The sequence below is a fragment of the Tenrec ecaudatus genome, chromosome 3 (assembly GCF_050624435.1).
Source record: "Tenrec ecaudatus isolate mTenEca1 chromosome 3, mTenEca1.hap1, whole genome shotgun sequence".
Lineage (NCBI taxonomy): Eukaryota > Metazoa > Chordata > Mammalia > Afrosoricida > Tenrecidae > Tenrec > Tenrec ecaudatus.
Window position 1 is genome coordinate 154987595 of NC_134532.1, and position 27578 is coordinate 155015172.

Genomic DNA, 27578 nt, shown 5'->3' on the forward strand with positions numbered 1-27578 from the left:
CTCCCTAATCTGAATCAGATGCTCCAATGAGAACCACCTACAGACTCTCATCCATTTCGGAAAATCCCTGTAAACCTGGTTAAGAGAAAGCTTTTTGCATCCGTCAACCACATTTGTCAATTCCTGTGTTTTCAGCCAAAGTCCAGGTGTGCTTGATGTAACCAAGCACACACCTAGGGTCACTAAGAGCTAACAAGGCTACATGCAGTCTTCGGTCCCCAAGCTTCTAAAAAGTATAGACATTTTTACCAACAGCAACAAAATCCCGCCTCACGGCTACCAAGTCATCTAACTCATTTGAACCCTCTAGGACAAAACAGAACTGCCCTTGTGGCTGTGAGGCTGTACATCTTGACACTTTCTCCCAATAGTGGTCACCAAGGCTTCTGGAGACTCACTGCCCAGTGCACAGCCACACTACCAACCATCAAGTCTCCCGCTGCATACTTATAGCTCCTTGATGAGAATATAAAGTCTGACATGATAGCACACTTTACTTTCTGCTAAATGAGAATCTCAGAGTTACGAATGCTTTAAAAGCCACTGTAAATTTTAAGACCCTTTAAAACATGAAGCTAAATCCCTAGCACTCCCCCTAAAAGTTGAGAAATAGCAAGATCACATGTTGTATATTTACGGACAGGGATGACTTTCATCTCCTATTATTTCCAGTAACCTTTCCAATTAATGTTGGACCCATGAGACACACACAGAAACAGACATACACACATGCACACACACACTACACCTACCCCACCCACCCCTGGCATTGAGTAGATCAGGGGTGCTCAATACATCGATCACGATCTACTAGTCCATAGAAAATGTAGTTTGGGTAGATTGCGTGGCATTTTAAAAATCCCATCACTTAATTGCTATATAGCGCGGCCCATCAGATGCAATCTTAGGTGTCAAACGCATGCAGAAATAATTGCACTAAGTACAGCAAAACTGACAAGGTTATCGCCAATTTTGAGACCTTGGGTTATTTCTTTAAACGTAAAAAAGGGTATTGAAATGAGTGGGGGAGCGGGACCCCGTAGACTACAAAAACGTTTCGCTTTTATATGGAATGGGAGATTTTGACAATACCAACCAACCTTCAGGTGAAGTCCAGAGCACATGCACAGTTCTGGAACTTATCGCAAAGTACCCAAACGGGGAAATGTGCTACCTCCTGGACTGAATTATTGGGCTCTACATATTTGAGTCAGCCTTTTCCCACATAAAGATCATTAAATCCAAGTACCGTTCCACCATGACTGACGATCATTTGGAAGTGTGTTTGAGGCTGGCTGTCAGCAGCTACTGTCCGGACTATGCATCCCTGGCTCATTCCATTCAGTGCAAGTCATCAGAGTAAACTGAGGTCACGACCAAACCATGTACATAGCTAATTGGGTTGTTGTGCAATACCGACATGGTTATGCAAGGTGCACATACATTGTACACATAATACTCATAATGTATTTATAAATGTAATAAAATAATGTTTTGCATTTTGGTAGATCATTTTGACTTGATCATTTATAAGTAGCTTGCATGTTGAAACAGTGTGAGCACCCCGGGAGTAGACTGACTCACTGCAACCCTAAAGCACAGGGTACCACCGCCCCATATGTGGGTTTCCTGTGACTAGCTCATTACAATAGTAGAAAGCCTTGTCTTTCTCCAGTGGAACAGCTGATGATTCCAAACTGCTTCCTTGCTCAGAGGTAAGCACTGTGCTACCTAGCTCCCTTCATTGGTCTTAAGGCCCTATTTAATACCCAGTCAATGAACACACAGGATAGTGTGATTAGTCCAGTGATGAAATACAGGCACTCGGGATGTAGGAGGACATCGTGGGTTAAAGCTTCGCTGTTAGAAGTGTCTGCAATCCAGGGCAAATGTGTCTAGCCTTGGGTTCCCCATTCCCACAGGGATGTTATGAGGATGAAAGACAAAAGTACAAAAGTTGTTCTTATGTTGTAAATCCACAGTATGATTAATAACACTATTATTACCTACTCCAGAAAAATATTAAAATTGCTACCAGCTTTATAGCAACTGTTTATATCAAAAAGTACATATTTATTAATTCCTATTCCTCACTTTAAGAAAAAGAAAATCTAACTTGAACTCATGTATCAAAATTCCCAGTGAAATATCTTACTTTATCATCAACTATTTTATATTGCTTGAGCAATACTGAAACTACAACCCAGCCATTTAAATATCCAATTTTCCTGTTTCCTTTCTAACAGACTATTCAAAATCTGACAATAAAAAATAAATAGATTAAAATAAAACTACTCAGGGATACAAGGAAAAAGCGATTCTAAAAAGTGGTAATAATATGACACCAGGCAAATAAAATTTATCCTATAGTGTGATGGTCCTGTGTTTTTCGTCCCATTCCCACAAATCAGATGACACTGTATGAAAACATTCAGATACTCCCAAAAGTTTGCATGCTCAACTTAATACTCCAAACCTCAGATGTTAAGAAAGAAGATTAAATACAAATTCTTCCCATGAATGGTTTTCTTGGGTGACTACTATGTAACTATTGTAATTGTTGAGAGGAACTAACAGATTTTAACTTTTAAAATATGGAAACTAAGTCTAAGTAGTTTAGATTTTAAAGTCTTTTATGAAACAAAAACTTATGCAAAATAGCAACATAATACAATTACTTAACATCAGTTCTTACATTGAAAATAGAAATATGCTTTTAACATCATTGACATACGTTGTTTTTAGAAGGCAAATGGAATTTTAAAAATTCTAAACAGATAACATTCAATAATGTCTATTAACACTTAAACTGGCAAACAGACAAAAACCAAAACCAAGAAGGGTCAATCTTTAAGAATTTATTTTATACAAAACAGTAGCAATGTAGAATATGGGAATCTTCCACTGCCACACACAAGCTGTGAGAACATTTCAAGCCAATGTATACAGTTTGGAGGGAAAGGCTAAACAATAGCATCTCATGCTACCAAACATAAGGTTTCTATAATGTTCAAAATGGTTAAAATTAGATAGCAATGTCTTCTTAATATTGCTTTCATCATTGAAGACTAAACAAAAATAAAAAGTGACGTTATACGTATTTAAGGGGGGGGGGGGGAGACCGAGAGGCTGCTACAACCCTGCCATACAGTCAAACCATCGTAAGTCCTATTTGCATACTTGATAGCAGCATTATTTTATTGAACCGTGTGCAACTGCATGTAGACACACAAAGCAAAATGTCATGGCAGTTATCATTTAAGGTTCCAATGAACGAAAATAAACAATAACCCTACGTTGAACTCACTATAAGTAGATGGACATCTATGGAGAAAGAATCAGTATCTACATTCGTGGACGGTTCCATTTTGCCCCAGTAAGTGTCGACAGGCAGTTGCCAACTGTGCATTGTTGGCAGGCTTTAAATTTTTCCAGTTCTTATTATACCGCATGCTTGGAACATAGAGGATAATAAATCCTTCTACACAATGAACTTTAAGTAGACAGCTGAAAATAAATTTACTACTTGTAAACACACACCAAAAAAACCCCAAAAAACAAAAACATTTTTTTGTTGTTTTATCTTTAAACCATCATTGCTTCCCAGAGCGCATTATCTTCGATATCGACCTCTCTCCCCTCGGTCTCTGTCCCGATCACATAATCGCTCTCTTTCTCTTTCTCTGTCTCGCCCTCTCTCTCTCTCTCTGTCTCTTCTGTTATCTCTGGGGCGGTCTCGCTCTCGTTCCCGATCTCTTTCACGGGGTCTACTTCTCCGGCCACTGACAACCGCTTGTGTGCGACGAAGAAAATCATCCACTCTCATATCATAATCATGCTAGAAAGGGGAAGAAATAGGTTAGAGTTCTCCAAATTGTCCATTGGAATGAGTACCATTTATCAATTATTTGATAGAAAGAAATCTAGAGAAATGGGATAGTAATTCATAGAATAATAATCCTAAAATTACTTAGAAAAGGTATTTTGATGCTTCAGTCATCAAACAACAGGATTGCTCAAAATAGCACTAAAAATTAACTTCAATCACGAGGCTTCCTACTTAACTCTAAGGACTTTCCCCATCCAATCTCTAGAATATATATAACGCAACAGGAGAACCCAATCTTATCCTTCAATGGATTCTATAAACTAATCTGAACCAACTCTGCCCCCTAATGGTAAAATACGGAGTTTTTATCTTCTCCATCTTTCAACAAATGAATGATAAAGTTTTATGAAAATGTAAGAAAATGTGTACTTCAGTATGACTCCTATTTTGGACAAAGCTTTCTATCCTGAGTTCTTCCACCGCTTCTCTGCCAGTCTGTCCTACTGCGATCCTGGAAGGTGTGACACTAGTATTTAAAATATGAGCAAGGTCACATAAAATGAAAAGGCTGTAGCACAGCTTCAAGACTTAGCACAGATTGTCAAGAAATAGGCTTCTCTACTTCTAAGGTATTGGCCACTGAAAATCTTTTGGATAAAATCAAAACCATGTCTAATACAGAAACTCTCATGAATGGAAGCAGAAAATTGTCTGAAACAGTGCCAGAAGCCAAGTCTCTTAGGTGAGACTCAAACACTGCCATCAAATCATTACCAATTCTTATTGACTGGACAGGACTGCACAGAACTGTCCCTTTGAGTTTTTGAAACTCTAAATCTTTAAATGAGTAGAAAGACCTTAAAGTTAGCAGCCCCTGAGAGGAATTACCGCAATCAGAATGAAGGCTGAACATGGTAGTGGGACAGGAGGAAAGCATAAGGAAATAGAAGGAGTAGGAGGCAAAGGGCATACATAGAAGCCTAAATACAGACATGTACATATGTAAATATATTTATGATTATGGAGGAAATAGACCTATGTTCATATATTTATAGGTTCAGTAGTAGGGTAGCAGGTGGACATTGGGCCCCCTCACGCACACTCCCCCAATACAATAGCACCTTGCTCAGCTAAACGGTCATTCCATGATAGCCACCTTCCTGACATGATCACTGAAGACAGACATGTTTATAAGCAAACAAGTGAAGAAAGCTGATAGTGCCCGGCTATCAAAGATATAGCGTCTGGAGTCCAAAAGGCTTGAAGGCAAACAAGCGGCCATCTAGCTTAGAAACAACAAAGCCCACAGAGAAGAAGCACACAAGCCTAAGTGAACATAAGGTATTGAAGGGATCAGGTAGTAGACACCAAAGAACAAAGACCATTGTGTGATCACCTTCCTCACATAAACGCTGAAGACGAACATGTGCTTAAGTAAGTGTGGTGAAGAAGGCTGATGGTGCCCGGCTACTGAGAGAGATATAGCGTCTGGTGACTTAAAGGCTTGAAAGTAAACAAGCAGCCATCTAGCCCACAAGCAACAAAGCCCACATGGAAGCAGCACACCAACATGTGTGATCATGAAGGGCCGAGAGGACCAGGTTTCAAACAACAAAAGCAGGGGGGAAAAATTCATTATCACCGTGAATGAGGGGGAGTGTGTGATGGGGACCCAATGCCCATCTGTAGACAGCTGGACATACCTTGCAGAGGGGTAGTGGGGAGGAAATGAGTCACTCAGGGTTCAGTGTAGCAACAAATGAAACTTAAAACCTTCCTGTAGTTCTTGAACGCTTCCTCTCCCCCACCCCACCCATGATCATGATCCCAGTTCTACCTTGCGGACCTGGTTGGACCAGAGGATGCACACAGCAGTGCAGTAGGGATCTGGAAACAGGGAATCTACGGCGGATGAACCCCTCAGGACCAGCGGTGAGAATGGGGACACCGGGAGGGAAGAGGGTGTAAGAAAGGGGAATCGATCTCGGGGATCTACATGTAACCTCCTCTCTGGGGGATGAGCAGCAGGAAAGTGGGTGAAGGGAGACGCCGTGTAGTGTAAGATATGATAAAATAATAATTTATAAATTATTAACGGTTCATGAGGGAGGGGGAAGGAAAAAGGAGAATGAGCTGATTCCAGGAACCCAAGTGGAAGGCGAATTTTGGGAATTATGAGGGCAACGCATGTATAAGAGTGCTTTACTCAATGGATGTAAGTATGGATTGTGATAATAATTGTATGAGCCCAATAAAATGATTTATTAAAAAAAAAAAGTTAGCAGAGGACCTGATGCAGAGGGCTTAAGTGGAGAGCAAATGCTTTGAGACTGATTAGGGCAAAGAATGTACAGATGTGCTTTATACAATTGATGTATGTATAATGCGTGGATTGTGATAAGAGTTGTATGAGCCCCTAATAAAATGTTCTTTAAAAAAAAGAAGTAAATAGTGTACATTCCTGGAAAAAAAAAAAAGTTCGCAATCCAATGCATAGCCACTACACAAACAGGGCTCCCCTCAGGTGAAAAGGCACTCAAATGTGACTAAGAGATTCCTTCTCAAGTTAGAGTTGACCACAATGATGCAAAGGGAGTAAATCCTGCAGGGTAAAGTCTATGGAACATTCATTTACTGGTGGGACTCCACTGAAAATGAAAAAAAAAAAAAAAACAAAGTATGAACCTAGGTAAGTTGGAACTTGTCAAAAATGAGATGGAATGCATAAACATCAATAGTCCAGGTGTTAAGTGAACTGAAAGTGGACCGGTACTGATCATGTTGGGAAAAAAAATCATATGGGTTTACGGTGCCAGGAAAGGTAGGTTCAAGAAAATATGGCACTAGACATGTCAAAAAGAACATTTCAAGATCTATCTTGAAATACAATGCTGACTGAGATAGGATAACACCTATGTGAACACAAGCATGTCCATCAATACAGCTATTATTCAAAAGCACTAAAGCTAGTGATAGAGTGAAATTAAAAACACATGCAATCAAGATGCACTATGTTAGTGGTCACTCAAGAGCAAAGTTGAAAACAAAGAGGAAGTAACAGTAGTTGGAAAACAGGGACTTGGTGACAAAAACAAAGCATGTACCTTTTTTAAAACAACCCTAAGACAACTATATATGTGGAGTTCTCCAGGTATATTATCCAGAAATCAAACTGTCTACATCTATAAAAAGAGCAAAGGAGAAACTCATTACCAACAACTAAAACCAGACCAGTGGTAGACTGTGGAACAGTCCATTAATTGCTCAGATGTAAGTTCAAGATGAAGTTGAAGAAAACAAAAAGTTCACTCGTGCCAAAATATGAACTTGAATATATTTCACCTGAATTTGAGAACAGATTTAATGCAATCCCTTAAGAAAAAGACCTGATGGGCCTGTGGGATGACATCAAGAACATCCATCATTCACAAAGAAAGCAAAAGGCTATTAAAATGACAGAAAAGACTCTAAAACTTGCTTTTAATTGGAGAGTAACTAAAGTAAATGGAAGATATGATCAAGTAACAGCGCAGCAGAGAAAATTTCCAAGCACAACTTGAGAAGAAAAAGTAAAAAACTTTAATGAAAAGGTCAAAGACCAAGAGTTAGAAAACCAAAAGGGAAGCACGTGTGCAGCACATCTGAAATTGGAAACCCCACAAAATTCAAGCCTTGAGTTTCAATATTCAAAGATGCTATGGGCAAATTATTAAATGATATAGGACTCATCCAAAGAAGTTGGTAAGAATAAAGAGTCACTGTACTAAAAAGGATTAGTCAACATCCAATCATTTTAAAAGGTAGAATGTGAGCAAGAATCACTGCGACTGAAGTAAGGCCTGTATATACTTAAGTACAAGTTGACCAGGTTATCAGCTGAGGCACCTAATTTTACCCAAAAAACTGCATTAAAAGTGTGCTGAAAACTTGCCTTAGACGCAAGTATATACGGTAACTTCCAGCTGCACTGAAAGCATGAAACAAATACAGTACTCCAGGAATTGATGAAATACCAATTGAACATTCCAACGAAGTGAGGAAGCCCTGGAAGTACTCATTTATGACAGAAAATTTGGTAGGCAGCTGCTAGGTAAGCTGATTTTAAGAGATTCAATTTTTACATATTCCAAAAAAGGGGGGCCCAAAAGAATGTTCAAATTATAATATAGGATTATCATATGGTAGTATAATACATGAAATCACACGATAGTAAAATTTTGCTGTCAATTATCCAACACTTGGAGTAATAAAATCACAAGGAACTACCACAAGTTCAATTCAGAAGAGAATGTGGAATTAAGTATACCATTGATGTCAGATGCATCTTGGCTCCAAACTTAAAATAGCAGAAAGGTAATTGTTTTATTGACTATGCCAAGGTATTTGATTGTGTGGATCTAAGTATGGATAACCTTCATTAGTATTGGAATACTAGAACTGTTCATTCTGCTCATGCGGAACGTGTGAATGGACCAAGGGGCACTTGTATAAATGGAACAAGGGAACACAGAGTGGTTTAAAATAAGAAAAGGTTTGTCAACTAAATTCCCTAGGGAAGAAGCAGACTAGAGTCTGTGTGATCCAAGGATTGTAAATAATATAATCCAAATCCAAAGGAGCAAGTGTTAGCAGAACTGAACTTGAGAGCATCTGGTTTGCAGAGAGGGCTACGGATGACTGTGGAAGCCCACGCTCCATTAGCAGGGTCCACACACAGATTAACCAACCCTCTGATGAATCTCCTCTCATCACAGGCAAGGGGTGTGACTAGCCTTGCTATCAGACCGAGAGCACTCTGTCAATTATGTTGTTAATGTAATGTTCTTATGATATGATCTAATGTAATAGTCTTCTGTAAACAAATCCAGGACAGATAAATCTGTAGAGATACTATCTAGATAAATGGTCTCTTGGGGCTATGTTAGGTGGGGTTCAGAGGGAAATGGGGAGTTGAAACCCGAAAGAAGAAAATGTTCTAAAATTAACTGTGGTCTTGATTGTACAACTCCTCGATAGAGACTACCAAACTTTAGATGATATGTGGATCACGTACCAATGAAACTGCTGAAGAATCAAAAAAATAAAATCAGGAAAGGTGTGCGTTGGGGTTGTATTCTCTTCCCATACTTATTTTATCTGTTTATTGAGCAAGTAGAGAAGCTCAATTATAAAGAATTTGGCATCCGGTTTGGAGAAAGGCCTATCAACAATCTGACAAATGCCAACAGCACAACCTTGCTTGCTGAAAGGTAAGGAGGACTTACACTTGCTGAAGATGGTCAAGAACTGCAGCCTTTATTATAAATTACAATTCAATGTAAAGAAGACCCAAATCTTCCCAATTGGACCAACTGGTAACAAAGACACACAGAGAAAAGAGCAAATTCATCAAGGATTTTATCTTGTTTTCAAAAATCAATGCTCAATGAAACAGTAGATCTCAAAAGACATGTTGTACAAGGTCTCAAAAGACATGTTGTACAAGGTAAATCTGCTGCACATGACCTCTTTAAAGTGTTTTTAAAAGAAAGCAAGGAAGTTGCTTTGGGGATTAAGGTATACTGGACCCTAGCCGTGGTATTTCTAATGACCTTCTATGCATTCTAACCTAATAGATGTTTGTGAATTCTGGTGCTGTTAAGAATAATGAAAGTACCATGGAACACACATATCTGTCTTGGATGTACAGCCAGAATGCTCCTTAGAGGTAAGGATGATGAGACTTTGCCTCGTACCTTACACCTATCAGGAGAGACCCATACCAGGCTAAGGTATTGGGGCATCGACAAAGAGGAAGGCCTCAAAAGAGATGGATTAATAGTGGCTGCAAAAATGGCCTCAAAAATATAAATTGTGAGGATTTCCTAGGACCGGGCACTATTTCATTCTTTATAGGTAGGGTTCCTATGAACCAGAATAGAGCTCAAGGCACCTAACACAACAACTAATCCATAGTTCTCAGTGCACCTTTACTTAATACATTTCTTTCCTTTTCAAGTCAGCATAAACAAGGGCATAGCTTACAGAGCTCAGAAACAGAATTAAACACTATTATACATAGTAGATATGTACATTTTTATAAACATGGAATACACAAAGCAGCTTCAAAAAGCTCATGGAGAATGGACTTAAGAATGTTATTTTTCCACAAATTTTTTAAAGCCCCTCAAGACACTACATAAAAACATACAATACACAGTTCTATGAACTAGTAGAGTCACCAGAAGGGAACAATCTCCTAAGTAAAGGAATTATATGGAAAAAAATCTCTATCTTGAAAAGCAAATTTTTCGTTCCTGCCCCCACTACCCATGACACAGTTCTACCTTACAAATCTGGCTAGACCGGAGTACACACATGGCACAAGAGCTCTCGAAACATGGAATTCAGGACAGATAAAACCTTCAGAAACAGTAGCGGGAATAGCAGTATCAGGTGGGGGAACGGGGAGCCCGGAACAAGGTTGGATTGGGTACACAGCTCATAGCTCACTCCCCAGGAGGACGAATAACAGTAATGTGGTTAAAGGGAAACAATGACATTTAAGAAACAAAATCACAAAAATAAATGATCAAGGATTCATGAGGGTGGGAGAGGGAAAGAGGAATTGATACCAAGGGCTCAAGTATAAAGAAAATGTTTTAGAAATGTTGATGGCAACATTATGTACAAGTGTGCTTAATAGAACTGAATGATGGATTGTCACAAAATTTATAAGAGCCCCCAATAAGATGATTTTCTTAAGTTACTAATTTTAAATTTATCAAATCACAAGTTAGGCCTCAGGTGATCTGCTTCCAAAAACTCAGCCAATGAAAATTTATGAAGCACAGCTCTACTCTGGTGTCCATGCGTTGTCATGTTATCAGTAAAGTAACTTCTATTGAGACCCCATAGGTGACAGTTAACATTGAATCACGAACTCATACCACCCAGGGATAGGATCGATCAATTAAAAAGCAAACCAAAGCAAGCAAACATCAAACTATCAAGTCAATTCCAACTCATCGGAACCCAACAGACAGAATATTAACTGCCTCATGGAGTTAATGAAGCAAACCAAATAACAGAAAACATTTTAATTTACCTACCATTTGTGCTGACTTTAAATCCATTAACAAGACAAATACACAGCCAAATCAATTTTCTTCTAAGCTTTCTAATCTAGAAATTCTCTAAGTAGTATACTTATCTCTATGGATACCTATCAATTTGATGTGAATGTCAATTGAGTATTAATCTCAGGAAATCAGTTTCATTCATGAAAGCATTATTTCAGTAATAAATATAAACATAGTCAAAAGGTCTTAGAAATTAAACATTAAATGCAAAGATAAACAATGAAGTGGAGATGGTCATATTGACTAATCCACGAGACCCTTATGAAACATGGAACCCAGTATCTCAATTATTCTGTTTAATATTGTAAATTTTGTATAAATGTAGTGGTGCTACAGTTTCATTGATAAGTTAACAGTATGTAATTCAGTTGTTAAATAAGTTTTTTAAGGAAAATGTGCAGTTTCATTCATTTGTCAATTTGATTCTGTCCATACAGGTATGTATATAAGAAATGTCTGTAAACCCAGCCTTAAAAGTAGACTGTCATATCTTTGGGTTAGCAATTGAACACGTAACCAGTACACTAGAATTTCATCAGATAGCCCAAAACCACGGTCATAAAGTAAATTCTAACTCACAGTGACCCTAGTGAACAGCACAGACAAACGAAGGTTTCAGAGAATGCATATTTTCACAAGGGCAGCCAGTTTATATTTCTCCTACACAGTAGGTAGTAAATTTAAGCTGCCAACCTTGTGATCAGCAACTTAATGTTTCATCAACCTTACTATGATCAGTAAATGTCCTAATATGATTTGATTTTGAATTCACCATTTTAGAAATAAGGTATGAAAAGACTTTAAAAATTATTTTTAAAATAGAACTACTGCTCCTACCAGCCTTCTAGAGAACGTATACTCTTCATCTTAGTAGGAACATAAAAGGATGTTTGACTTGTTTTACCACAATACAAGTGATTGTTAGAGCCTTCCAACTTTCATATCCTACTTTAACAACCAAACTACCTTCCTATGTCTATAAAATTTATATGCACATAGCTTAAACTTCCAACCGTGCTAGATGATATTTCCTACTTTTTAAAATAAATTAGGGGTGGGGGTGGGAGAATGCCATTTAGTAAATAAATACAATCACACTAGTATAAGGAATACCAAGAAACGATGAGCTAGATAGAGATTACTGCAGTTCTTAACATGATTCTGCCATTTGCTAGCATCATTGTAAGAACCAGAGAGTTGAAGTGAAACAAATAGTTGGTAAACTGCAAGTGGAAATGAGATAGTATCTGTTAATATAAAATATCTATCCTATGAAAATTAACTGAGTTGGAACATATAAACTTAGGAATAAGCATTATAAATATGAATTAGTTAGAATTAAAATTCCACATACAGAAAATAAAAGTACACATCCCTAGGACATTAACCTAAATATAGGCATTACCTAAACTTAAGCAATAAATTTGTGATTTGATCAATAGAAGTATAGTTCAGCTAAATAATCCAGGGGTATTATCACCAGTGGTGAAATGGTCCACCACTGAACCACCCCCCATTCATACTACCTACATAACCTACAGTTTTAAGTAGTTTCGTCACACCTTTCATTTCTATATACTTACTACTCGTTTATCTCTGTATCTTGCTTCATGTGGTACTGGGTGATGTCCTGAGTAAGGTGGGTGGGCTTGAGGAGGTGGAGCATGATGTTGGTAATATGGATGGTGTGGAGGCTGTTCCATTCCTGGATAAGGAGGCTTAAAAGAGAAAGAACCACTTGCATAAGAATCTATCAAATATTTTTGTAAATAAGTCTCCCCCACAAAATATAAAACAGCCCCAAATAAATAATTTAATCAGAACCAGTGAATCACTTTGAGGACATTAAAATTCTTCAAAATACCCTATTTGGTTGACAAAAGTGTATCAAGATAAACACTCTTGATTTCCAGTTTTAATGATTTAGCATGTTTGTCTACCCGTATTTTTTAAAATACTAACAGAAACAACACAAAGCTAGGCATTGACACAGGCATTTTACATGTCTCAAAGAAAACCTCAGCGTTAAAACATCATTATTTCTAGTTTCTTAGAGGAAAACAAGCATTAAATGGTAAAGCTAACAAGACCTTAATGCTAACAGAGGGTGAATCCAGTATTTAAAAGCAGAAATCCACACTCTAGAATCTATGATGATCACTATTATTCACAAGCCTATTCTTAAAAACTCACCAACAGCAACATCATAGTTAAAGCAGAAAAGACAAAAACAATCTCACCGAAAAAGGGTTCTACACAAAAATGTCCCTTGTCTCCACTTCTATTCAATATCGTACTGGAGGTTCTAGCCAACAACATAAGACAGCAGAAGGGCATTAAAGGGATCCAAATGGGAGAGGAGGAAGTGAAACTATCACTATTTGCAGATGACATGATCCTGGTACAATGAAAACCCCCAAAGCTCCACAACAGGATTACTTACAGCAATAGAGGAATATGTAAGAGTGGCAGGATACAAGATCAACAAACAGAAGTCAACAGGTTTGCTATGTACATTGGACAGGACCATGGAAGAGATCAAGAAGGCAGTACCCTTCACAATAGCCAAGAACAAACTGAAATACCTAGGAATATAATTAACAAAAAAAGCTAAAGAACTATACAAGAAAAACTGCAAGACCCTACACCCTACTACAGGAAAACAAAACCGACCTCCAGAAATGGAAGAACATCCCATGCCTGTGGAATGGAAGGCTCAACATAGTAAAGATGTCAATGTTACCCAAAGTTTAACGCGATTCCGATTCAAACACCAACAACCTTCTTCAAAGAATTGGAAAAACCGGCGACCAATTTCATAAGAAGCAAAGAAGCCCAGAAACAGCAGAGAACTCCTCAAGAAGGACGAAGTCGGAGAACTCGCTTTACCTGACTGTAACATCGACTACACGGCCACAGTAGTCAAACAGCGTGGTACTGGCATAATGACAGATGCTAGCCCAGTGGGAAAGAACAGAAAGCCCAAAAGTAAAACCATCAGCATACAGACAACTGATCTTAGATTAGGGTCTCAAAAGCATCAAGTGAGAAGCAGATGTCCTCTTTAACTAGTGGTACTGGGAAGAATGGATATCCACATGTAGAAAAATGAAACAAGATGTTTACCTCACCACATGCACTATAACAAACTGAACATGGATCACAACCTAGTAAACCCCAAACCATCAGGACCATGAAGGAAGGAATCGGGACTAGCCTAAGATCACTCACTGGCGCAGGGAATTTATAAGCTCACCACAATAGGGAAGGGTACACACAGCTGAACTGGAAATCAAAAAATGGGATTTAGTAAGAATAAAACACCTATGCACCTCAAAAGACTTCACCAAGAGGGTAACAAGGCAACTCACAGTCAGGGAAAAGATTTTTAGTAATGACACATCGGACAAAGGTGTCATTATTAAAATGTAAAACACCCTCCTGGCCTGCAAAAAGAGGAAAACGTTAGCACCCTAAGGAAGTGGGCAAACGAACAGAAAAGAACTTTCACTAGGGAGGAGACCCATATGGCCAATAAAGACATGAGAAAGTGTTCTTTAGTCCTAAGAGAAATGCAAACTAAAACAACCATGAGATCATTGAACTCCCCTGAGGTTAGTCCTAATCAGAGAGCAACAAATGTTGGAGGGGATGTTGGTAAAATAGGAACCCTCCTCCACTTCTGGTGGTTGTGTAGTTATGTACTGCCACTGAGGAAAGCGATCTGGTGATATTTAAAGAAGATGGAAATTGATCTCCCTTATGACCCAGCCAACCTCTCTATTGGGAATATACCCACAGAAGATAAGAAATAAAACACGACCAATCATCTGCACTCAAATGTTTGTTGAGATGCACTTCAAAATCGCAAAGAGCTGGAAACAGCCTAAATTCCCATTGATAGTACTCCCTCAATGCAAGAATACTTTGTTCTATTAAACTGACATTCCATGGTGCTCACCTTCCAAGACAGGATCGCTGAAGACAAAGTGGGTGCATAAGCAAATGTGGTGAAGAAAACTGATGCTGCCTGGCTATCAGAAGATACAGCGTCTGAGGTCTCAAAGGGAGGTAAACAAGTGGCCATCTAGCTCAGAAGCAACAAAGCCCACATAGAAGTGTCGAAGGGATAAGGTATCAGGCATCATCAGAACAAAAAAATCCTACCATTGTGAATGAGGGGGAGTGTGGGTTGGAGACCCAAAAAGGTTATCCCCTTATGGAAGGGTTGTGGGTAGGACACGAGCCAGCCAGTCAGGGTGCAGTGTAGCAATGATGAAACATACAACTTTCCTCTAGTTCCTAAACGTTTCCTCCTCCCCCACTATCATGATCCTAATTCTACCTTTACAAATCTGGCTAGACCAGAGGATGTACACTGGTACAGGTAGGAACAGGAACACGGGGAATCCAGGACTGATGATCTCTTTGGGACCAGTTGTTTGAGTGGCGATACTGGGAGGGTGAAAGGAGGGTGGGTTGAAAAAGGGGAACCAATTACAATGATCTATATGTGACCTCCTCCCTGGAGGACAGACAACAGAAAAGTGGGTGAAGGGAACGTCAGACAGGGCAAGATATGACAAAGTCTTATTTTGTAAGATAATTTGTAAATTATCGCAGAAAGGGAGGGGTAAAAATGAGGAGCTGATGCCAGGGGATTGGGTGGAGAGCAAATGTTTTGAGAATGATGAGGACAATGAATATACAAATGTGCTTTACACAAATGATGTATGTATGAATTGTGTTGAGAGTTGTATGAGTCCCTAATGAAACAATTTTAAAAAAACCCTCAGCTTACACATGTATATGGTATAACATGAGCCCCCTGTGGCAAATATAACCAGCACAGCAGAATAGAAGACACTATCTCACAATAAATGGGTGGATGAATAGGCAGTCAGGTGGAAATTAGACCAAACCCAGGGAGGAACATGTGAATCCAACAAAAAGGGGGGAGGGGGAAGGAGGCTAGAGAATGGGAGTAGGGAGAAACTGAGATGATGACATGGGGGAACAGGGCACTAATCCACCCAGGGGGGGGTGTATTCGCTGTCTCCACAGAATTGGAGAGTACATACAGACCCCACCACGGCGTACCAAATCAGGAGAGACGTAACACGTGGAGGAATGCATGCATGACAAGACTGGACTACAGGGTCAGCCCCACCAGAACCAGCCTGACCCCCACCCAATAAGTGTGTGCTGCAGGTGGGGGAAAGGAACCTACACTGGAGCAAACCAAGAAGGGAAAAGGAGAAAGGGGCAGTCAACCTAGACTCCTTTTAGGCACCCCAAACCCAGAGGATGAGCTCCCTGCATGGAGCTGCTGGGGCACAGAGAGGGTAGTCCCAAAAACTCAAGACATGTTGTCCCCTAACTGGAGCATATGGTAACAGGGGACAATAATAGGGACACACAGTGGGCTTGTGGGAATGGAGCATAACCAACAAGCAATTAAGAGTAAAGCCAAGCCAGAGGCCCTAAGAAGCCCCAAGAATGGTCTTCAGGATAGGAGGGGCACACCCTAGAACTTCCCCAGGACCGGGGGGGGGGGGGGGGGGGGGGAGGACTCTTGGGGGCCAGTGAACAGACCTGTACCTATATAGCGTTTTTTTCTTTTTTTTTTTTCATTCTCATCCTTCTCTCTCTCCTTTTCTTATTTCACCCGTATGTTTTCTTATAGTTTGGACTAGGACATTGCTGGTTTGCCTACTTACATGGGTCAGACATGGGAGGGAAGCTTGGGGGAGAAGGCAATGGGGCCAATGGCCAGGAAAGGCAGAGGGGGAAGGAGGTGGAGAGAAGAGTGTGCTGAGCGGACGGCATCATGGACAGGGGAACAACTACGGAATTGAAACCAACATCTTTAAGAGGGTAGAGATCCTGTGAATATTAGAGCAACACCAAGCTAGTGGAGAAGCACTAAGAGATGGAAGGGGGAAAGTGATGGCTGGGCAGGAGGAGGCAAAAAGAAACAGAGGCAAGCTCTAGAAAGCAAAGCCATAGACAGGGGAATTAACAGAGGCGTGTAGTTATTTACATAAGTACATTAACCTATACCAATAGAGGTAATGGCCTGTGTACATATAACAAATTGGCATTCTGTGATGCTCACCCCCCATACCCCCTGATGATCGCTGAAGACAATTGTAAAGAGTTGTTAAGTGCCCCCAATAAAATTTTAAAAAAAAATTACTGCCACTGATTTGATTCTGATTCATAGTGGCCTTATAGGACAGAGGAAAATTTAAAACTGCTCCTGTGGGTTTCTAAAGCTTTCTAAAGCTGTAAATCTTTAGGGGAGCAGGAAAAAAAAAAAAAAACATTTTTCTCCCTCAGAACAGCTGGTGATTCCAAAATGCTAACCTTGTGGCTAGGAGCCCAACTCATAACCTGCACTCTACTGCCAGGGCTCCTAACCCCGTACTTGAGGAGGATGAGAAAAAGAAGGGGAAAAGCTAATATGCTTTACATGTCATAAAATAAACTACTACTACTACTCTCAGTGTTAAGATAATTCATTTGCTTTATTTGTACAGACTCTAAAGGAAAAAAAATCTTAAAAATTGTTTGGCGTAACATGAAATTTTAACAACTGAAACAGTAAGTCAGGAAAAGTGGTCCAATTAAAGAGCACATTAAAAAAAAAACATAAAAGCAACTTAAACCTATGTATTCCTCAGAAATTAATACTGTAGCTATTCCAATATTTTAAATTTCATTTTCTTAAAGAAAATAATTAATAACTAAGAAAAAACATAGCTGGATTAACCTTCCTTTAAACAGTTAAATTCATTATGTATTACTGTGCACTCACTATATGCTAAGCTTAGCAAGTTTTGATGGCATAGTAGGTTACAGATTGGGCTTTTAACCAAAGCCTATAAAGAATAACAGGCTCAGAAATCCAAAAAAGCTGTTCTACTCTGTCCTACAGGGTCGTTGTAGGAATCAACTCCATAGCAGCAGTTAAGCTTTATTAAATGCTAGCTCTTTGATGTATTATGTATAACTGTCTTCTTGAGGACAATTTCAATGACACTGGCACTATTTCAAACAGGCATACAAAAATGCTCGTTCCAAAGGAGGGGTAGGGGGAACACGTTTCTACGATGACTATATGAAGCCACTCTAAGGGAATGACCATCATTTCTCTTACCACTGTAATAAGCAAGACAGAGCAAGTACTAAATATTTGCTTTATGAGCCACAGAATGAATAAATGCCAAAAGGTTTTACAAGTAATGCAAATTAAGAAGCATGTATTATGAAATTTGACCAGAGATTTGAGAAGACATGTGAACAAAAATAGTAGTTGAATCTATGGAATAAGCTATTATAGTCGTCTATTAAGTCTGTGTTATTAATATAACCAACAGCTACTTATTATATATATTTCATATGTATTTTTAAGCCTCTTGATACTAATCACTTGATCAATATGTATACAAAGTATTAGGAACTACAAATGAAGTTAAATGAATAACTTGCACAATAAGAATACAAACCATTCCTTGCCACGGTGGTGGTGGTCCCATGTTATGGAATTCCCTCACATAGTCATTGTAGGACTAAAATGAAAGACAACAATGTCAATATCATATTCAGGACTACAAAATAACTTAGATCCCGGTTTTATCTACATTAAATCTATAAAGTGGAATGCTTACCCCATTTAAAAACACATCTCGGCGAACTCCTGAAAATCGTCTGTTGGGAATAAGATTTGTGAAACTAAATTCAGGTAATTCATATACTAGTTCCAAGAATGTAATTCAAAACTAAGCAACAGTTAACCCAACTTACCTGTCCACTTCCTGGTATCGTGGATCCTTTAAATACCCTGTTCAAACAGCAAGCATTTTAGTAAAACAAATACATAAACTTTTTGGACGGCATTATAATCAAACCTTCCTTACCACTCAATTCAATTCTTTCCACGAAATATGTGCTTTAAGGGATGGATGCTATATATTACTCCATTTGCAAATTTTCTTCTCGGGTTACATGATTATCTAAGAAGTACTTAAATAAACAATGTCATTCCACAGAATTGTGAATGGTTAGAGAAGCTCTGTTGTGGATCTTCACTCATTAATCTACCTTAATAGAAAATGTCTTCATTCTGCACCACCAGGATGGGTAGGATAGAGGAGCTACTTAAGGCACTGTAATAGGATTTTCTTTATACAATGTTTATCTTCCACCATATAGGGCTTCTAAGTAACTCAGTTTATAAAAATCCAAATTTGAAGAACACAAAACTGTACAAATGAAATATGCATTTTTAATTAAAGAATCATGTTAAGATGCAAGTCTTTTCCTCCCTCTTCCTTTTAGTCAAGATCCAGTTAATTAAAATGTAAAAATGAGCGAGTAGTCAGATTTCTGAGGAAAAACTAATTTTACTTCCAGGATAGTCTCTTAATTTGAGGAAGAATGAGGTTTATGAATTCACTTGGATAATGCTGTTACCTTTCACCAATACCAATTTCCAAATTACTCAAATTTTATAAATGCACCACTGACTGTTTTAGCTATATTTATCTTAAAGATAAATTAAATTTGACTTTAAATTATAAACCAAATACTTCCTCATTCCACCCAAAAAAATTATGAAGTTAATTTTTTTAGCTAAAAATATATAGCACAGCTTCCTTTTCCAACTAAAGATATATACCACATGAATTTCTAAGTACCACAGGGAATAAAAATCCTAAATGTACAATTAGCTTTCCCTAAATTCATTTACTGTATTAATACTTGTGCAGGTTAAATTTCCATTTTTCAATAATTAGCTATCTCAAACAAAAACTATGATACTGAATTACACCTACACAGTAGCAATAGGGAGGATTAATGAGATTTCCTAAAGTTTATTGTACATACTCGAGTATAAACCAAGCCGAACATTAGCCGAGGCACTTAAGTTTACCACAAAAACAGCATAAAAAAATGGGCTGAAAAACTCAGCTTATCCACGAGTATAGACGATATGTGTTCATGTCCTACTCACTGTTAAAAGGAGGGAGACAGAAGTGTATGTCTTTTTAAAAAGAATTCTAAGTGAAATATCTGCAGGATTATAAAATATTAACCTGGTCTCTGGTGAAACTCAGGGGGATAGTCAATCCTTGGTTTCTTTCTGCTGTTATGAATATCATAATCTTCTGGTCGACGCCTACACAAATTAGACACATTAGAAATTAAACCAAAAACAACTGGGAGAACAAATAGCAAAGCAAGAGTTTTCGACAGAAACAAGTACAAGGAGTACGCAGTAGCACGTTGTTTCCCATAAACATGTCTTAATTTTTGCTAAGTCAATAGTCTTCAACTTCTTAAATTCTAATTCCTCAAAATTAATTACTACAAATCAAACCTTAATATATTGCTTAAAGGCTACTACTCTGTGATCTCATACGATGATGAGACAAGTAGGAAGAACAACCGTGCTCAAACCATGTAAATCACATTTCAGCATCCTAAAACAAAATAACTAAATACCCAGTTTAACAAAAACACTTTTCCAAAATAATGTCTCCATTCAGGTGAAACAGAAAAATGGCTATTTCATTATACAATACTAAAGCCTATATATTTAAACTTACTAGTCATTTTAAAATAAATCCAAAAATCAATTCTTAAAGGTTGTCTCCTTTGCACAAAATTATACTTTTCACATAATCATACAGAATATTTGATATTTAGCAAAAAAACAAATTTACACAAAAGTTTTAAAAATCTTAATACTCTGGAAAAACTAATTTCTACAATTACATTTAAGAATTAAGGAAATAATTTTCCCTATAAACAGTGCCTTTAAAGGATAACTGATGTCTTATAAATTGATAATCGGATCAGTCTTAACACAGTTCATAAAACTAATCCCAACTATTCTTTAGAAAGTTAAACTTTACTGTCTTCTATAAATCTCAATAGCTGTTTTAAGACACTTTTAAATACACTTCATTTTACTTGGCATTTTAGTAAAGAGCTAAACAAAATTTTTAAAAGGTCAGGTTGTTTAGTAATAAATATCCTTTTACCATTAATATCAAATAAAAACTAAATTGACCTGACATCACTAATTTATCAGCTACTTTTCCGGATACTGTTTTCATTTACACAAGTTTAACTTATTTTATTTAGTCAAACTACAAAGTTAAATAACCCCAAGCCCCACAACAGAATAAAAACAATTGCATCTACAATAAGTAAGACTAAGAAAATTAAAAGCTGTTTTAAAAAACAAACATACCGCTTTCTTGTAGTTGGGGTAGTGCATTTACGACCGGTATAAAACATGATAGGACAGTTCATACAGTAGTCCAACTACTGACTTTAAGCTGTAAGCCACAACATAAATGGAGGCCCTGGCAGGCTTGAGAGAAGGTGTGATGGTGTAATAAGTATAATTTGCAGTCCATTGCAAAACTGAGGTAAAAACTTCACTTGTATATATTGTATTGCACTGGAAATTTCTTAGCTTAAAAATTCAAGACATCTTGGTGCTCAGTCCTTTTAGGCCAAAAATAAGGGACTCTGCCAGGTTTCCTCCTACCTAATCCAGTGTCCTTTTTAAGCTCAAAGAAATGGGGACTCGTTGGATTATCTGTACCTACCACGGATGTTTCCACCAAAAGGAAACTTAACCAAGGTTTCATCCCATGAACCACACTTCCAACAGTCTTTAGAAGAATATTTTAGGTTTAGCTGTATGCAAATCTACACAGGGAAAGGTGTTGGGTAGAAGGGCTTAAATCAGTCCTTTGCAAAGATTTCTCCAATTCTGTAACAAGTTAAACCCCCTTTTCCTGGAAAGTGCTGTTTAGTTCATAAGGTAGTGAGCAATCACCATGGCGATCCTCTAATAAACTGTTAAGTCCACGGGCACTGCCAGCATCTGGAAACGCTGTAAACAGACACAGCAACAGCCCTTCGGTTTGGTTTGTTGCCGGGTCTCCCAGGGCCACTTGCTCCCCTTTGCAAAGAACCTATCGTTTTCTGACGCTCGGCAAGATGTGTGAATTCAGTGGGTACATGTTAGAGAATATTTGGCAATGGGGTTAACGCATCACGGTGGTAAATTTTGAGACAGTCCCAATATTGCTCCTCTTGAACAAAACAACTTAAAATATTTTATCCTCTATACGAGGCGTCATCTTCTGAAAAAATATTAGTGATCCTTTATAAAGTCCCATATCTGATAAGGCTTATCCAGAGACACACCTGAAAGAAAAGGCTTTTTACAAAATATTAACAATTTTGCAAATAAAGGCTTCCTCCTCCTCCTTCTCCTCTTCCTTTCTAGCCTGGTTTCAGTAACAAATGCCTACCTTGTATTTCAATTGCATACATAGTATTGTCAGATTATAATCTCATCTAAACTCATTCTAGCAAATATTTTTCTCTGCATAAGGAAAGATCCCCATTTTCCTCTTGAAAAATGACAGAAACCAAGGTGACCATGTGAAATCCTCAATGAAGCCACAAACTAGTCCATGCAGCTTGATTTGAGGATTTTCTCTTTCTTCTTTACCGCAGGGCAAACTTTTGACGAATCACATTCCTCCATCATGTTATTCTGATACATGTGCCTATTATCAGTCCAAAGAACGTTTCTAACCTTCCCACATCCCGGACTGGTTCTCGACGGGATGGACGTCCTCTTGATCGGGGCTGAGAATGCATTCTTCTCTTGTGACGCATTTTATGAATGACCTGATACAAGTCAATACTTTCATCGGGGGGAAATAGAAGACAAAGTTGGGTTCCACATTCAAGTTCAATTTCCTGGAATATGAAAGTCACAATTTACAAACTGACAAAAGGAGAACCTTGCAATAGTATAAAACAAAACACAGACTGACTTGGATCCTTCTTTCTAAAGACTGACGATGAAGTGGGATTCATTTATAAATCTTACAGATTTAAAACCTTTCTAAAGTGCTTCATATATTTATACAAAGTGTAAAAGTTGAAAGAATCTCCAACGCAAACCCTAAACCTATCCCTGTAAGTTTAACCCTAGCCCTAAGTTTAATCCTAACCCTAAGTCTAAACCTGTCTAGCCCTAACCCTAAATCTAACCCTAACACTAATCTTAAACCTAACCCTAAACCTAACACTTAACCCTAAACCCGCCCAAAAAAAGAATCTCCAAAGCAGCTGCTTACAATTCTGTGGCAATCCTTCCACAAACAATTTCTTTGTGCAAGTACCACGCTGCCAGGACAAAGTCACCTGGCATCTTGATACTCTAGAACACATATACTTCCATGAAAACGCTTGTATATAACATCAATTTTGCAAATATCAGGATTTTAATTCATGAAAAACAAATAAAAAGATTACCTGACACTTATACCCAATCATCTAATTATGTTACTGTGTGTCATTAACAATTATAAGCTGCTAAATTAATTTAAATGCATTTCCTATAAACGCAGACTAAGGTGAGCTTTTAGAAACTTTTAATTTCAAATAAGGGTAATAAAAACAGTATTCTAATTCAGAACCATCTGTGAAAATTACAAAGGGAAGAGATTTGAATTTATTTTAAACACAGGTTCCCACACATACTTCCCTTTTCAGGAGAAGAATTACGCAGCAGCAGCCTGACAGTTAAAAACTTTTGTACCATAGGCCATTATTCAGGATAAAGTGTGGGTACTGCTTCAGCAGCTCTCCTGAATCATTCCAGTGTCCTTCAGGGGTTGATCGCCCATTTGGTAAGACACTGCAAATCAATGCAACATTTCCAACTCAAAATTTCAGACTTGAAATCCTGAGTATAAATACCTAAGTCTTTTCACAAAGCTTCCATCTATTCAAAAAGCCTTAAGAAGGATGTTGAATGGCACTACTAAAATGTACACTTAGTGTACAGTCACACCAGACTAAACGAAAACATTTACCTATCAATCAATGTTTAATATGTACCAAACAGGTCAAAGTAACTGTGTTTTTAAAAAGCAATTAAAATGACAAACCTGTCCGTCACGTCCAATCTTTACCGGTTTATGTTCATTCCAAGGATTGGTGAGATGTGCCGATTTAGTGAAGGGTAATTCTCGCCTAAATACAAAGTAATATCCATTTTTTTGCATAATCTTTTAAGTATCTTATATTACACTTCAATAGTGAATATATCAATGTTAAATTAGAATTGGAGTGAAACTAAATTGCAGAAAATCACTTAAAAGTAGTAGAGCTTATCCCCTCCCTACAAAAAGAACTCCTTCAGTGAAGTCTTAGCACTTTACCCACAATATTCTACAACACGAACTACCTATTACAGTGCTAAGAAATGAGTTAAGGGGTTTGTTTGTTTTTAATCATTTTATTGGGGCTCATACAACTCTTATCACAATCCATATGTACATCCATTGTGTCAAGCAGACAGCTAAGTTTTAAATTCTACTTTCTCTCCATTAACTTGAACTTAAGTTTACCTTTTAATAAAAAATATTATTTTCTAGTTGTTTTAAGTTTGCAAATGGATTGATTTATGCAAAATGTTCAGCATAAGCCTTGCTTAAGTATGTTAAAATATTATGTTAGTATTTTTAGAAAAAGAAGCTAAACTGCATTTGTTAATAACAAATGAAAACATACTGTTTCTTGATTGATGGTAAAAGTTGCTTTCTGAAAGTCAAGAGTCCGCTCATAATACAGCATTATTTCCCATAATCCATAAGATTTTTTTTAGTTGGATACTACAAATGTTTACTTGTAAAACCACATTATGTATACCCTCAACATACTACTTACTGACCTGCTTTAATAAAGGGTAATTTTTATAATCTAAGCATCATTACTTAACAATATAAAAAGGCAATGGAACAAAATCTGGTCTCACCCAACCTAAAATAATCTATACTATTATATTTTTCTATCAATTTGGCATAATGAACACGAAGTAATATGTTAGCTGCCAATATATAATCAATTATTGGCAGCATTCAATATGATTTTATCTACAGATTATGCAAGGCTAATGTCCAGTTTAATTCTTTGAAATTGGACATAATATAGAATTTTGGCATTGTTCTAACACTGTACTGAAACTTTATGGGAATCTTAAGGGACACGAGTCAACTGGCCTAACAGTTCACAAAAATAATGATCTATGTTCTAATTGGTAATAACTGGGGTCTTAAAAGATTGTGACCAGCCACCTAAGACAAAACTTCTATGCTCTCCCGACCCAGAGAAAACGATGAAATCAAAAGACATACTGAAACAGACCATGACCTAGAAGCCAGAAGATTTATAGATGGTGTTGGTGCGCAGCTACCACTAGTGGCACCGTGGTTTTGCCTTGAACGGCTAACCTGAAGGTTTCCAGCAGTTCAAAACCACCACTAACTCTCCAGAGAAAGTAAAACTTTCTATATCTGTGAAGAGTTTCAGTCTCATAAGGACTATTCTACCTTGTTGTAGAGGGTCGCTATGAATTCAAAATTGACTCAATGGCAGTTTTAAGTTTATGGGCATAATACTGAATGATGCAGGAAACATCTAAAGATGGAAAGAATAACAGAGACGTTCCAAAAAGAAATAGTCTACATTCAACTACATCAAGAGGTAGCATATGAGAAAAAGCCAAAGCTACTGAAGGCAGTTGTTCAAGCTGCACTGAAAGCATTAGACAGGAACAAGGCTCCAACAATTCATGAAATACCCAATGAGATGTTTCAGCAAGTTGATGAAGCATTGGCAGTTTAAGTACTCACTCAATCACTTAAGTCAGAAAATTTGATAGAAAGCTACTTTGCCAGCTGTCTGGAAGAGATCCTTATTTACACTCATTCCAAAGGTGATTTAGCAGAATGTTCAAATCATGAAACTACCATTACCATCACATACAAGTAACATTTTGCTAAGCATCATCCAACAACAGGTGCACCCGTATATTACCAAGGAGCTGCCTGAGGTCCAGCCAGATTCAGAAGACATAGATGTCGTCAAATGGATGTTGCTTCAGAAATAACATATTTTTACTTGTTTTATTGAATATGCCAAGGCATTGGACTGTGTGGATCATAACAAACTATGGATAGTCTTGAGCACACTTCACTGTGCTCATGTGGAATGTGTATATGGAACGAGATATAGTTGTGCAAATAGAACAAGGGAATACTGCATGGTTTAAAATGAGGGAACGTGTGCAGAGTTGTATCCTTTCACCATACTTTATCTCTGTGCTGAGCAAATAATCAAAGATCCTAGATTATATGAAGAAAAAGATGCCATCAAGATTGGAGAAAGGTGCTCGCTTCGGCAGCACATGTACTAAAATTGGAATGATACAGAGATTAGCATGGCCCCTGCGCAAGGATGACACGCATATTTGTGAAGCGTTCCATAGTTTAAAATATATATATATATATATATATATATATATATATATATATATATATATATGAGAAAGGATTAACCTGAGATATGCAGATGACACCACCTTGTTTGCTTAATGTGAGGGGGACTTGAAACACTTGCTGAAGGTGAAGCCTTCAGTATGGCTTACAACTCAAAGACCAGAGTCCTCACAACTAAACCAATAAGGATTACCAAGATAAATGGATTTTGTCTTGCTTGGATTCATAGCAATGCTCACCAAGGCAGCAGTCAAGAGATCTAAAGATGCACCACACTGCATTAAGTAAATCTGCTGCACAAGACCTCGTGAGTGTTGAAAAGCAAGGATGTTACTTTAGGGACTAAGGTGCGCCTGACCCAAGCCATGGTATTTTCTTTTCTTTCTTTTTTTAATGCATTGTGAAATATTTATTTCTAATGACAAAAAAAAATGCCATTTTTGACTTGGAGCATGGTGTAGCATGGCTAACAGTTTTCATGACCAGTACTCATAGGTGGGCTTACCTGCATGTGGGCAGACCCGCCTAGAGATGGATAGAGGAACAGTGTCTGGTTCCTCAGACCATCAGAAATATGTTTTCCAATGGTCTTAGGCAACCCCTATGAAAGGGTCGTTCAACCCACAGGCTGAGACCCACTCCTCTGAGGCCTTGTGGGCAGGACTGTACAATGTGGCCCTTTACTTGTGGTCTCAGGTCAATCTGCCACGGCCCCTTCAGCAGTTCTCTCACAGCTTGACCCAGCGACACACTGTGGGGGCTGGAAGCCATCTAGAAACTTGATGGTTTCTAGCTCCATGCAGAGACGGTTGTTTTAGGACAGGAGGTCCCTGTTCCTGGTTTCAATTTGCTGCAGCTGCATCTCCAATGCAGCTTCATATTCTCGGCTTCCCTCCTGGAATTCTTGAAGCTCTTCGTGGGTACTCTCTGCCCTCTGCTTGTAGGTCATAGCCAGATCTTTCCAGCAGTTCACTGCTTCTTCTCAAAGTCTTCTTTCCGGAGACTTGCATTGCAAGACAGGAAGAGTCTACTCTTGGTGCATGGTTGTTGGTCAAGGGGAGTGGGGACCCCGCGGCGGCGGTGGCACCTTGCAGCATGGCGAGGTGCGGCCCGGCTGCCATGGTATTGTCACATGCACTCCTGGTAACATGTTCAAAAGATGTTAGTTCTTTTGGCAGCCCATTGTACTTTCAATATTATTCGCCAGCACCATAATTCAAAATGCACTGATTCTTCTTT

General features: G+C 38.1%; 1 protein-coding gene and 1 non-coding gene across 6 annotated transcripts in view; one reads left to right on the forward strand and one right to left on the reverse strand.

Annotated features, from left to right (window-relative positions):
• Positions 1 to 27578, reverse strand: part of YTHDC1 (YTH N6-methyladenosine RNA binding protein C1) — a 98470-nt gene that overhangs the window by 48569 nt on the left and 22323 nt on the right. For 2 of the 5 annotated variants that reach the window (XM_075544251.1, XM_075544248.1), the window contains 8 exons: positions 23949 to 24033; positions 22583 to 22749; positions 20052 to 20134; positions 18760 to 18796; positions 18624 to 18663; positions 18462 to 18524; positions 12534 to 12668; positions 2844 to 3838 (listed from right to left, as the gene is read on the reverse strand). In XM_075544251.1, coding sequence (XP_075400366.1) covers positions 3614 to 3838; positions 12534 to 12668; positions 18462 to 18524; positions 18624 to 18663; positions 18760 to 18796; positions 20052 to 20134; positions 22583 to 22749; positions 23949 to 24033 — 835 coding nt within the window. In that variant the 3' untranslated portion in view covers positions 2844 to 3613. Of the gene's footprint in view, positions 1 to 2843; positions 3839 to 12533; positions 12669 to 18461; positions 18525 to 18623; positions 18688 to 18759; positions 18797 to 20051; positions 20135 to 22582; positions 22750 to 23948; positions 24034 to 27578 lie in introns of those variants that run through there. The other 3 variants (XM_075544250.1, XM_075544247.1, XM_075544249.1) reach the window with 2 other exon arrangements.
• LOC142443994 (U6 spliceosomal RNA) lies at positions 26230 to 26333 on the forward strand. Its single transcript, XR_012783691.1, has one exon. It is a non-coding gene; the product is annotated as a U6 spliceosomal RNA (small nuclear RNA).